Source organism: Dromaius novaehollandiae, chromosome 2 (genome assembly GCF_036370855.1).
Source record: "Dromaius novaehollandiae isolate bDroNov1 chromosome 2, bDroNov1.hap1, whole genome shotgun sequence".
Lineage (NCBI taxonomy): Eukaryota > Metazoa > Chordata > Aves > Casuariiformes > Dromaiidae > Dromaius > Dromaius novaehollandiae.
In genome coordinates this window covers 3,698,893-3,713,255 of record NC_088099.1, presented here as the reverse complement: position 1 = coordinate 3,713,255, position 14,363 = coordinate 3,698,893, and the positions used below count along the sequence as shown (strand labels likewise).

The 14,363-nt window shown below is 43.9% G+C and overlaps 1 protein-coding gene across 1 annotated transcript in view; it reads right to left on the bottom strand.

Annotated features, from left to right (window-relative positions):
* OBSCN (obscurin, cytoskeletal calmodulin and titin-interacting RhoGEF) overlaps positions 1-14,363 on the bottom strand; it is a 138,293-nt gene that overhangs the window by 91,096 nt on the left and 32,834 nt on the right. The window contains 7 exon segments of the mRNA XM_064505657.1: positions 4,486-4,749; positions 4,969-5,238; positions 5,743-6,009; positions 7,255-7,530; positions 8,117-8,392; positions 9,963-10,238; positions 11,453-11,716. Coding sequence (XP_064361727.1) covers positions 4,486-4,749; positions 4,969-5,238; positions 5,743-6,009; positions 7,255-7,530; positions 8,117-8,392; positions 9,963-10,238; positions 11,453-11,716 — 1,893 coding nt within the window.

The following is a 14,363-nucleotide window of genomic DNA, read 5'->3' as shown; positions in this document are numbered from 1 at the left end:
CGTTGTGTGGTTTTGGTCTGGACCAAGCTCGGTCTCTGAGGCCCAAACCCTCCTCTGGCACCTATCTCTGTGGTACCTGCTGGGCAGTGGGGCACGGACTATTGCTCCAGAGGCTCCACGGCAGTGGTATACTTAGGCTACATCTTTACGAATGACTGAACTGCACCCAGGAACCTTCCTGGGCATCGAGGTCACCCGGCTTGGAACAACTCTCATCTATGCTTATAAGCTATTTTACCCTCCAAAACAGGGGGCCCGCATGAACATCGCCTGTTGAGAGCAAGCGCAGAAACTTTCTCAGTGCCAGACTATGGCGAGCTCCCAGGCACACCGGGGACCTTTCAGGCCTGCGAACATCTCTGGGGACCACTGAATCTATGATGATAGATAGAGGCCCTGAAGTGCTACAGCGGCACAGTACTGTTCGACCCAGGAAGACGGCCACAGACTTGACACAATGACAGCTCCTCGGGCCTTTCCCATCTGCCCTTCTTGCTCTGTTCCACCTCACAGCAGGTTTGCAGAGGAGCATATGTATCCTCTGCAGGATCCTATCCAATTCCCCTCCCAAGGAAACCACACTGGCTCCCCTTTTGCGGTCCCCTCCCAGGCCCCAACTGCTCTAGCACAAATTTACCCCAGGAACATGTTTTGAACCTGACAAGCGCAGGAGGAAGTTTGTTCTTTGCTTCCCAAACTAAGACACCAACTCTCCTGGCTTTGCCCTTTCAAGTTGCATCCATCCCTGATTTCCCTTCTGATTTTGCAGCCAGTCCCTAACCCTTTCTGGTCACCTTGCTCACCAAACTAAACACAGGCTACCTCTTACAGTCCAACCTTTCATCTCAGTTAACAGATATTCCAACCTTTCAAATAGTGAATGGGCTGAGGATCAAACTGCAATTATTCTGGAGAGGAAGGGAAAGCGATTTTCAAAAATATCAACTAAATAAATAGCACAGCAATTCCTAACTCAGTAAGTTACCTCTTAGGCGTAGCCTAAGCTTGCACTCTATACAGGACTGAAAAAAAAATCATTTTTGCAAAGGTCTTTCTTTTATGAAGTAGCAGACAGTTGGGGAATGATGGAATTTTTACCAGATTTAATAGACAGTATTTCATGTCAAGAGATTTGAAATTTCATACCCATGTTCTCCGTATAATTTCTGCTACAATTAACTAACCTAATTATGCTTTTCCCTGCTGAATGTTTATAGATAGATCAGAAGAAGGATCACTTTACCCATGACTTACATACTTAAGTCTTCCTCAAACATCTCCCCCTTGTCACAGTTGAAATCCGCTTGGTTGTTTTTAGGATCTCCTGTCATCCTAAGATCAGGATAGATCCTTATCTTTTGAGTGAGCATCTTTTATACTGGAGTAAACCTACATAATTTCACAGAATTACTCCTTGTTTACCTTGCAAAGTAGGCTCAAGCCAAATAGTATCAGCCCAGTTTGGTGTTTAAAAGAAGGTCCTTTAAAATCAGGCTTCTCAGTCTAAAGCCGAGCACCAAGTACTAGTAGCCCAGTTCCCCAGACTGTGAGCATTTAAAAAGCTTCTGCTGACCTCAATATAAGCTCTTATGTATTCATCTAAAAAAAACAGGCCATGTGCCTAAATGCCAAAAAATGGAACATAATTTTAAATCATACTTTTTAGAGTTTTGTTTGTGCTGTAAAGCAGAGCGAGAGCTCTGGAGGACTTGGATGTAGAATGAACACATTCTAATGACATTCTTGTATACAGCCACCTTTCCCATTGTGTCTGCAAAAAGAATCTCTTTAAAGGTTGCCCATTACAGTGGACTACCTTGTGCCAGACATAAAATTAATTATATAGGAATATTCCCTGCTGCAATGAGGTGTTCGCGGTTCATCTCAGAACACCTTGAGTTTCAGTCACTGCACAAAACAATCTCAGTCGATCAGTGGAGCTACCTTTCATAGTGACACCTAGCATAAATGGTAAGAAAGTCCGGGAAGCACAAGAGCCAGAATGATCTGGTATCAAATTCCCCTCCCTCCCTCAGAGTGGGAAGTTTCTAAACCAGAGTCAAATACACATTTATGCTTACATGACTCACCTTCTCCAAAACAGTGTAAAACACTGTTAGTAGCTATCAGGATTAACCAGTTCCTTTCTGTATAAACACTTTTTCATTATTTCATTTTTACACTTGGCTATAGCAACAGCCAGTACCTACAGACAGGAGTAACTGAAGCTACCACCAGTGGTGACAAAACACCTTGCTGGAAGTAAACTGGATATCGCCCTGTCTGAAAAAATGCTTTGGGGTGCAACACGTGCAAGAGGATGGAGTAACACTTTGTGAACATGGAAGTGCTACACTTCTCTATCCTCTACAATCCCAGTTCACCTCATTTAACACAAACAGCAAACCTAAATCTAGTTCTAAATCAGCACCTCAGTCCCCCATGGTTCCTCAAATAGTCGGTAGAGAAAGACACTCCAGAAGGCAATTTAGTGCATCTAAGATTTAAAACACTCTCTGGAGGTCCTTTTTTCTCTCTGTTGGCTATCAAAGGAGCTGGAAGTGATGTGCTATCTTTAGACTGCACGAATCCAAGCCTAATCTACCAGCTGCTAGTTACTGCTTTTTTTTCCAGAGCTACTTTGTTTGGAGAAAAGGTGAGCAACTGCCACTAGAACTGATAACTACCCCATATCTAGATGCTAAAGCAGAGGTTTTTGACAGCTGTCAGACAGGAAGATTTTGAAGATGAAACTGTCTAAACAGCATGAAAGCAGTTAGACAGACCCTGCTCTATAGTAGGCACTTTGTCACCAATTTTTGGTAACTTCGACTGTCAGTCTGCGCTCACACAAACAATCCCCGACCTCATCTCCCACTTCACAACAGAGGCATAACAAAAATACATCCACACTAGCAGAAAGATTAAGGTGGATTAACTTGAGGAACGACATGAAATCGCAGCTGTCCTCAAGGAAAACTAGCTTTTAGCTATAGGGCACATGCAGCTGCACAGAGTCAGGAAGCAAAGGACAATGGCAAAGATTCCAGCCTCATGAGAGACTCTTACCAATTATTTCACCATGTCCAACCTACTTGCAAGCTTAGGCCTTTCCAGTCAAAAAGAGAAAAGGGATAGAGAGGTAGGGAGAGGCACTGGTGATGTTTTTCCTCATAATGTTAATGATATGCATGAAGTCCCGCAGTAGGAGTTAAAATCAAGCAGTCAGTATGTATAAGAAATCTTATAGAAGGGAACCATAAGGCGGTTCTACAGCTAAGCAGATTAGAGATGAGTGACAAGAGTTTGTTTACTTTACAGAAGTTTCTGTTTATATTTTCTTGGGTTCAGATTCCTGTTCATCTGGGTCTAACCAAACCCAAACCATCAAAAAGATGCTGCTGAATCACCCAAATCTAAAAATTCCCCATTATTTCAGTGCAAAGTCACAATTGCTCAAAACTTAACCTATTTTAACCTTGCCCTAAACCTCTATGCACTGATGAAAATCCAAAACAAAGATCTGAACCAATGCATCGAATCAGTCTGTTCATCTTGTGTAAAGGTATGTGTTCACACCATCAAAAAGATCACAAAACCATAAGGCTGGAAAGACCTTCTCCCCTGCTCTAGGACGTGCTCAACTCTTTATGTAATTCCAGACAGATATTTCACTAACCTTTTCTTAAACCCATGATGGAGGCTCCAAAACCTCTTCAGATGATTCTAGCCAGTCATCCAACCATTAGAAAGCTTTTTTATTGTATAACCTGGATCCTTCTCATTGCAATTGAAGCCCATTATTTCCTGTCATTATTTCCGCATGGAGAACAGATTGTTCCCTTCCACTTTACAACAGCCTTTTATGTACTTCAAGTCTGTTATCAAGTCCTTCCTTACCTATTAGTTATGACTTTTACAGCACCAATTGGTGGCAGGGGCTTTAAAGACAAAATTAGAGAGCCCTTAAGTGCTTCAATCCTCTCTTCATTTATCCTGTAACAATCATTACAAAAGGATGTAGGAAAGAGGATAAAAGTACAGAGCTACAGCCAAGAGACCATTATTTTCCTTGAAAGGGCAGCACCCATGGATAGAAGATTTGCTCTTGTAGTTTTTCTAATCCTGACTGAGTATAAAGAGACATTCTGAAAGAGGTGCTTTCCAGAGAAGTATGAGGGCAATAGATGGCTGAACAGGGAACAGCTTGCTAAAAGCCCTAAGATGGAGAAAACAGAGTCGACCAGGCAGGAAGAAATTTCAGAGGAGGCAGAAGAATGAGCTAGGAGGTTTAATGGCCAAGAGCATGACTGAAAGCTGATGGAGTGAGATGGAGGCAACAAAAAACAGCCAGTTGTTCCTTTTGTACTGCTTTTGCCTCCACCTTCTCTCAGCCATTTGACTGGTAACTGTTATGGAAGAGACCAGAATCCATCTCCAAACCCTATACAAGGGACTTGCAGAATGGAAGACTGTTCAACTTACTTTCCACATTGATCTTGGCTTGGGTCTTGTCATTAGGACTCTCACAGCTGTAGAAGCCCCTTTCTGCAAAGGAGATGTCCTTAACCACAAGGATATGTTTCGTTCCCTCAGCTTTGATCTCTATTTTTTCACTGGGCTTCAACACAATTTTGTTTCTCATCCACTTCACCTCTGCAGGCTTGGTCAGCTCTACCTCCAGGGTCACTGTATCCCTCTCTTCAACTGTTCTGGGCTCCAGTTTCTTCTTGAATGAGACTGGAGCCTCTGCCAAAGGAGAAAGATATTAGCAAAAATGTAGAGGATCCAGAAAATGGGCTACCGACAGGAATTAAAATAGTGGTCCATGCATTCTGGGCATCTTTATTTAATAAACTGAAAGCAGCAATCCCCTACTACTAATATAATCTGTCAAGGGGAAGGCCATATACAGCAGAGACCATGGCATCAGTGATAGCCGGTCAAAGGGACATGATTGTCTCTTACCTCGGACCCTGAGGTTGGCCCTGCTTTCTACACCCTCAGCATTGGCAGAGATTTCAGCTGCGTCTTCCATCATCAGATTAGTGATTGTGAGGCTGTGGTTGGTGTCCTTCTGCGAGATCACATACTTCTTGCTGGCTTCAATCTTGACACCATTCCTGTGCCATGTAACCGCAGCATCACTGGGAGAGACGGTACACTTGAACACAGCCTCTTTTCCTTCTTCAGAGACCACGTTGTTGAGACTCGTAACGAATTTCACCACTCTGGGCGCTGATGGAAAGGAAGAAAACACTTAGGAGCATGTCTGTGAGACATGGTGTGAACATCTTCAAAGAGCAGACAGATTCAACGATTTTATCAAAAGGATCAATACATATCATTTACAGTAGGTGATCACAATAATGGGTCACCACTTTTCCTATCTCTGACCCAAGTTTTATATATAAAGGTGCCAGAAGAAAGAGGCAAACACAGAGCGGAAAAAAAACCCCTGGTTTAAATTTAAGATCCTTAATTTCAGCCTCAGACGCAATATCAAGGTCAATTTGCCCACATACCAAGAAACCTGAGCTCAACAGGTCTCAAAATCATCCTGACCTTCAAAAATAGAGGCTCCCCTGACATTCAAAGAGGAAGTAGAGTTTCATACTTCATGGTTCATGACAGGAGACAGCACAAACAATTATAAATGAACAAACTGAACAGGGCTGTAACAGCTGAGGAAGACAGACAAGGATCCCTTCACATTTGCACGATTCAGTTTTAGAGACATACCTTTGGGTGTGATCATAATGCTGCTCTTGTCATCCCTGGACTCACAGGAATATTCTCCCTCATCCTCTGCCCGGATCCCTGTTATTGTCAGGGTTCGTTTTACCCCTTCCTCATTCATCTGGAAATGCTTGCCAGGCTTGATCTCAACTCCATTCTTGTACCATACCACCTTCCCTTTGCTATGGCTCACATCACAGGTCAGAGAGACATTGCCTCCAATTTCGGCGTCAGTAGCTTCCAGTTTCTTGGAAAACTTCAGTGGGACTTCTGAGATGCACAAGAAGGAAAAATGATGAAAAAGGAAAAGATGAGAAACCTGCTCTGGATGACTTAAAGAAAAACACATTTGAGGATCAGAGGAGACAGACCAGAGACATGGAAACTTAGGGAGATTCCTCTAACATGAAATTTTGTTATTATTATTATTATTCTGTAAAGCAATAAAAGTGCCTTAAACAGGCTTTGGTTTTGCCTTCCTTTCTTTCTAATCTTTTACCAAATAAGATCATCTGTTCTTTCACTTCAGAGCTTGTTTTGCCTGACCAGATATAAAAATTGGTAGAGGCATAAGCGCCATCCACCTCTGCCCCTTCTGTCCCTGGAGACACAGTGGAGTTAAATGAATCCAGGGTGTGATTCATCTCACCCTGAAGTAGATGTTTCGAAAGGTCAGATGAATTCTGACCTACGCGCAACTTTCCTCTCCACTGACTCCAAAGGGAGCTGAGGGGGTGCATCTCAGCTGTAGACAACTTCCCTGTGGATGTCTGAGGAGAAAGGAGATGAACCCTATCCTGTGCGTCTCCCTGCCACTGCACGGCACAACACCTTTCTTTCTTTTGCTGGACTTACGAAGCTCTGCTGTTGGGGACAGTAAAGCGATATGGAGTTATTGCCTGGGGGCACATACTGCAGCAGTGGGCCCAAGGGCCTGAATTAGCCTTTTGGTCCTGGACATCAACCCTCTCATCTCTGTCTGAGGACCAGCTGTGCTCCATCCTTCTGATGAGATGGTCAATTTATAGCCTTAGCCTTGACGAGGGAGCAGCAGCCCACTGCACTGTCCCAGGAACAGAGGAGACTGTTCAGGGCCTGCTTCCCCCACAGGACTAACTCACAAACCTTATCCTCACACTACATCCCTCCACATCTTCCTCATCAGCTTTGTCGTGTTGTTGGGCAGAGTGGGGAAGAGCTAAGGCCCTGCCCACTCCCCAGCCACTAGGCTAAGGAGGTGATAGAAGTGGTGTAATGACTGTGGAAAGCAAACACCAGGAAAAGCACCCATCGGAGGCCTTCTTGTTCCCTTAAGTGAAAGCAAAGGACATAAACTGGGTCTTGGAGGCAGGAGGAGCTTTGCTAGCTCATGGCAGGGGAACCACAGTAGCAGCAACAGCAATTCAAGTCTTGAGCCTGGAACAGTTTTAGAGGGGGTTTGGACTCGTTCACCTCCATCCTCCCACAAGGGAAATGTTCGGCAGGGACATAACCTGAGGGCTGCTGCCTGCTCACCTTTCACTTCCACTTGGAATTCCTGCTTGTCACTCTTTGTGCAGCAGGTGTACACAGCAGTGTCTGTGCTGTCAGCCAGGTTCACCGTCAGGGTCCGGGAAGCCCCCTCACTCTTGATCTCATACTTCTCGCTCGCCTTGATTTCCTTTCCATCCTTCAGCCACTTGACTGAAGCAGTTTCAGGCGTTACTGAAGTAGTCAGCGTGATGTTTTCATGTTCCTGAACAATGAAGGGCTCTTTCTGGACAGCCTTCTTTTCAAATTTGGCCTCTGGTTCTAGGAAAGGCATTAAAAAAGACAAACTATTAGCTTCATTTCCACGTCCTTAACCCAGCAATTTTCAGTTACTGTCTCTTCTCACAATAGGCTTCCAGGTTATGGCATCATCTCTAATAACCCAGGAAATATGCATGAATATTTGTGACTGGTATAATCTTTTGCTGAGTGGGAAGAAAGAAAATAATCTGTCAGGTAACTCAGAGCTTCTGCTTATTAGAGGAGCAAAGGAAAGGAAAGGCGAATATACGTTTTATCTGCCACTCATAAAATGCTTGTTTCTTCAGGGTAAAATTAGCTCTATAATTCTTTCCTCTCTCATTTTTATGATTCTAGATCTAATTCAGAAGAATCATTAATATGCTAATCCTGAACTTACAGCCTCTTTTCTTATCTATTTGCTTTACTCCCATTCTCCTCCACCTTGTACAATGCTTTGCCGCAGAACAGGGCAGTTCTGGGACGCACCCAGCAGCCATCTAGTTTTTCTTAGCAGCCTTTCTCCACAGCTCTATTTCTGTGCTTTAAAACTTCCCACTTCCAGCTCATTTTCAGCTACGCATCACTGGAAAAGGTGAAAACTCACCAGTAGGTTCAATCTTGAAGGTCAGCTTCTGGCCTGCAGCCTCACAGGTGTATTCTCCAGCATCTTTCTTCTCCAGATGCTCTATAAGCAGGCAACGAGTTTTGCCCAGAGTCTCTATTTTGAATTTTCTAGAGGAAATGAGCAGTTTTCCATCCTTGTACCACTTCACTGCAGTTGTGTCCTCTGCTACCTCACAGCTGAGGGTGGCATTTTCTGTCAGGACAGCATGCACCTCCTTCTGGACCTTCTCCTGGTTTATAAACACCGGTTTCGGCTCTGAGTGCAGAAAAAGGAGAGAATATTGACAGAGGGATTAAAATGAGGCCATCTTACACATCTGTGTGCATGGGCCTGGAAAACATCAAGATTACCACTTATGTTAAAACCACATGTCTTCACTGGGCAGTATCTACCCTTCTGTGTGAGCAAACTGCAACGTGGAAATCAGGGAAGTGAGAGTCCAGGAATGGAAAGGACCAAAGGGTCCTTGATACCAGTCCCATGATTGCAAGCATGCCAAAATTGTCAAATTCAGAAACTTCCACAGAATATCTTTCCAGCACATCACCAAAACCCCCCAAGTATCTTTTGATTAAGACCTACAGTGAATTATCAAGGACACAACTATAACATGTCATAGCAGAAATGATGCTCTCCTGGTTCACTTGTCCATCCTAACCCAACATAGTACTCTTGGCTTCTGGAACACTCTTCATGGTCTCTTGCACTGTCACAAATGTGATGGTCAAAATGACAAAGGAATATGATTTCCCTACAGCAGTCAGCTAGCCCAGGATTGTGGGTGACAAGGTACTCAAGCATGTCTGCAACTTCGACACTCCCTTCAACATCACATGCTTAAAACAGTTTGGGAACTTTCTGAACCCAGTTCTAAAAGACCAAGTACTAAGAATCTTTCAGGACAAAGGGGCATTTAGCATCTAGCAGAACTATTACAAGCATCTCAGAAGGTTAGGACCTCAAATACACAATAGCATGAGTTCAAAAAAGGGCCGCGTTTTCAATCCATCTCTATAAAGTCTGCTGTCAAAACTGCAAATGACAGAACATATGCCAACCTCTCAGTTTTTAGAATTGGGTGTGGAAATCTAACAAAAAAAGGATTTTTGAATGAATTTCATCTCAGGATTGAAATACCACAACAGAAAAGCACATGAGCATGTACTCCTGTGTGGAAATGCCTGATGGCTGGAACAGCTCAGGTGAGTACCTCTTCATCAGCATCTTTCCAAATTTCTTCTGAAAATTCTGAAAAAGTCTTTATTCCTCATACTGATGGTTCTTAATTTATTCCTCCATTTCTTAGCTGGCAAAGCCAATCCTTTGTTCCTTCTGTGTAATTTACAGATAGTCTGTTTTACTTGTAGTTCCAGTACTCAGTCCTATCAAGCCTCACACAATGAGCGTCAGACTCGCTCATCTGATGGTGACTTCCTATTCAACAGCAGTGTAAATGGGGCAGCATGCTGCTTGGAGGAGCTCATGTTGCTCCTCCCATGATATTTCAGTGCACAAGACAGTGCACAAGAATTACCCTTTGGGATCCCAGGAATGGCAAAGATTTGAACAACATGCTGACTATTATTTCTATTACATTCATTTCTGCAATTATTATTATCCAGACTAGTTAAGAATGTGATGAGCCTTTGTGACACGTTAAAACCAAATATTTCAGTACATACCAGACCCAGCACACAGCAAATCAGATAAACTTCACAGGCTGCAGTAGAGCCCAGACTACTGCAACTGAGTCACTGTGTAATATGGAATCACAATTATTACTTTATTACCCTCTACTGAAATTCTGAAAGAGTATTAGTCTGACCTGTGATGTTAACCTTGAAGGCCAGTTTCTGGCCGGCAGCCTCACAGGTGTACTCGCCAGCATCTTCCTTTTCCACCCGGCTCAACACCAGCCGCCGCAATTTGCCCTCTGATTCCACCTTGAACTTCTTGCTCGAGGTGATCAGCTTCCCATCCTTGTACCATTTCACCTTGGTGTTCTCCTGGGCCACCTCGCAGCTCAGCGTGGCGTTCTCTTTCAGGGCTGCCTGCACCTCCTTCTGCAGCCTGTCCTGGTTTGTAAACACAATTTCTGGCTCTGAAAAGAGAGATTAATTCAAAGTGCATCCTTGAGCTGAAATTTCCTAAACCTGTATCATGGCTTACAGGGAATACTGGAAACCACCTCTCCGGCTTGATGATATGCATCTAAAGCTATTGGAAGGATATGTGAATTGTGATTTTTTCTTTTAAAGAATCTTTTAGTTGCTTTGTCATTAATCACACAAAGATTAATAATATCTATGTCAGCAAGCTAGGACATTGAATGGATGGTTCACAGTGGTGCTATATGGCAGGCCCCAGCCAAGGCAAGATTTCTTGTGGTTTAAGCTGAGGAAAAGGATATGAATTCTTAGCGGCAGGGACTGCCTCCTGCTGTGTCAGAGACCCGTAGCTTTCATTTCTTTTGTTCCAGACGGCTGCCTCTGCTGCCTCTACTGTCCCACACGCTTGGCACTAGGTCATTTCATACAATACTTAGGGCACTAGACCAGCATTTAAATGTTCAAGACTGTGCCATTATCTCCATTTTTGCGATCTTGAGAAAATCACAGCCCATCTCACATCCTTACATCCAAATGGTGAAATACCCTTCCCCTATAGGAAATACATTACTTAGGCTGCTAGCAAGAGCAGTGAGTTGGAAAACTGAATCCATTCTCCCACTGTGGAGTCCCAGTGCAAGGATCCACCTGGAACGAGTCTCCATGCCACTTCCTTTCCCTATCTGCCATTTGCCTGATGCCTTAGAGACCTGAATTTCTATAAAAGCTTACTGTTCTATTCCTCCATTGTCTCCTACCCTCCCCTCCAGGCTTAAATGAGCACTTTCAAGAGGAACAAAAGGTGCACCCCGCAGATACCCTCTGGCTCTCCACTATGCCCTTGCTCTGAAACTTCCTGAGCATCAGCCGAGTTGCAGAGTCGTTCTGGTTGTACCAGTGTGTGGCGATGGAGAGGAAAAATCAGTACTTTCCTTTTTATGGCCCTGTTTCCACAGTGATGGGTAGCTCCCAAATGTTTTAATGGATGGAGCTTCCACTCCTAAAGATCGTATAATGTTTTATATAAGCAATATGAAGAGAACTGTATTCACAACTCCTTGTCCCATTTCCCAGGGTACAGAGCTAGGCCATCCAAATGATTTTCTCTGAAAATTTAAACCATAATAGGAAAGAGTCTTATGGAAAAATATTCCGTTTCCTAAATATTCAAGAAATAGGAAGGATGGACCAAAGAATTTTCTCTCACCTGTGACGACCATCCTGAAGACCACTTTCTGGCCAGCAGCCTCACAGGTGTACTCCCCAGCATCTTTCTTTTCCACCTGATGCACCACCAGCCGCCGCAATTTGCCCTCCGACTCCACCTTGAACTTCTCACTCGACGTGATCAGATTCCCCTCCCTGTACCATTTCACCTCAGTCTTCTCCTGGATCACATCGCAGCTCAGCAAGGCATTCTCTTTCAGGACTGCCTTCACCTCATTCTCCATTCGATCTTCAAATACATCATCTGCAAGGTTGGAAAGAAGGAAAAATTACACCCAGGCCATCAGAGCTGCGTAAAAGAATGACAGGATGGGCTTTCAAGTTTCATTTCCACATTGCAACAGAGTTCATGCACGGTTAGACGTGTTTCCAAACACTTTCAGTGAAGCTGGAGGTAGGTTTTAAGAAACCTATGATACTTTAAAGCTTTGTCTCCAAGTTCCTGTTCTATGGGAGTTTCAATGGGAGATTGTCTGATAGGTTATGGTTTAAATAAACCAGCTATGAAATGAAGAAAGGCTTATAGAGTCAGAGTCAAGAAAATGCTTGTGGAAGCACTGGCAGGAACAGTTTGCTTCCAAACAGCACGGTTCCCAGCTGCTGCTCATTTGGACAGCAAGCAGGCTGCCAGAATTACGGTGCCTGATCTTTAGGCGTACACCAGCTTTCCTGCACGTGCTGTGTTAGGGTCAGTCTCTGAAGGCCGAGCAGGGTGGGCACTCTGGGGAAGAACACCACATTCTGTTCACTTCCAGAAAAGACTAGGCTGCATATTCACAGCAAACAGCAGAAAGGACCCTTCATTTGCCAAAGCTGTCCCCATACTTGGGTCTAAATCATTTTTGGAAAAAATGATAAGGGTTACAGAGTAGCTGCATAACATCTGGAGTACCTTCACAAAGATTTATATGGAGTTGTGTTCTTAAGGAACAGCGTAACTTCCAGGATATATTCTACAGCATGTGTGCTACTAATGATAGGATAAAATCACAGTCATAGAATAATTTAGGTTGGAAGCAATCTCTGGAGGTCATCGAGTCCAATTTCCCCACTCAAAGCAGGCCAAATTAGCTCAAGCTGCTCAGGGCCCCCTCCAGTCAAGTTTTGAGCATCTCCAAGAATGGAGACTCCACAGTGTCTCTGGGCTCCCGTTTCAGTGCTTGACCGCTCCCATGGGGAAAAGGTTTTCCCTAATATCTTATCAGAACCTCTCATGTTCCAGCTTGCGTACTTTGCCTCTTGTCCTATCACAGCACACCTCTGAGAAGAGTCTGGACTCATGGTCTCTATATCCTCCCACTACGTAATTAGAGGCTGCAATAAGATCTCCCCTTTGGCCTCCACTTCTCCAAGCTGAACAAATCCAGTTCGCTCAGCCTCTCCTCATATGTCATGTGCTCCAGCCCCCTATCATCATGGAGGTTTCCACTGGGGTTGCTCCAACAGCCTCTTGGATTTCCAGGTGTGATAACTGGCAAATTCCTCTATCAAGCAGACACTGAATTAGCAAAAGTAATTGGATTTTAGTCTTGGTTTTGGTATATCCTAAGGACATCATTTTAAAAGTGGGGCATAGGAAATAACCTTGGATCTAGTCAGCCTAAGATCATCTACTTTAAAGTGAATGGAGGGATTAACAAAAATATCTCTGTAATACACTTACTTAAAAGTGGCAAACTTGGCTGAATTGTGAGAACTGATCAATGAAGAAAAGAGCTATTTGTTCAAGACTCAATGAGGGATCTGATATCCCCAGAATCTTTATCGCAGCCAGTGGAAGAACAGGAAGGAAAAGGACTGGCCAGCTAAAAAGTCCTATCCTTTAAAATCCTTTAGAAGGCAGAACACAAATAAGGAATGGAAGAAAGCACAGCTCTGCAAGAAAGCTGCATCTCTGAGGTCAAGAACTGTAGTGGTAAAGCAAGATTTGCCAAAAGGCTGGATCCAAGCTGGCGAAGGAAGTTAAAATAGGTAGCAAGGGATCCTTTAACACGAGAAACAGAAGGAGGCAAGGAAAGAAGTGGGGCAATGATGCAAAGAGGGTGGGCTTCAGGTTTCCGAGCTCTTTGCATCACACCTCTAAAGACGACTAGCAAATACTCCTAGAAAATATTCTCCTATAGGCTCATTTGTTCCCTCTGGATCTCACCCTCAGCCTAGGTAGGTATTTTGCCTATGGAAACAAACCAATGGAGGTTATATAGCTACTAATTGAATGAGTGACTCCTACATTCACACGCTATGCTTCCATCCTAGACAACGACCGTCAGTGTGAGGTTTCAGTTTCTCATTTGACTTTCCCTTGGCGGAATACAATTTGTTCACACAAAGTCTAGTTGGTGCTCTCACTCAATTGTATCTTCAATTAGCAGCAGGGTGAAAAGACAGGTGATCTGAGATCACAGCACTCTGAGGGTCAGAAGAGGGTCACAGAAGATCCATTTTCCAGTTCTGGTTCTACAGCATACTTCCCCTGCGGTCTTGAGCAAGAACCACAAGGCCCAAACACTTCTCCCTTTAAAGTAGCCAGTAAATCTCCACGTGGCAACAGAGAGTCTGTTCTTGTTTGCTCTCCTTTTTGCATATTCCCATTTGCAAAATCTGAATAACAGTCTCTTTTCAGCAGTAATGGGCTTCAGTTACACTAATCTATCTTTCAGATAGAAAACTGTCAGTGGCTCTTGCCTGTCTCCATTCCCATGCTTCCCCAGCACCTCACAACTTGCGATACGCAAAACACTCCTGTGTGGTAGGACACTGTTTTTATCCCTATTCACAGGAGAGGACGTGAGGTCCAGAGGTCCAGTGACAGTGAGGCTTCTCACAGAAAGCCTGTGATGTAGCAGAAGGATGAGCTGGTTCTCCTAAATCTAGGGAAACAATTTTTGGAC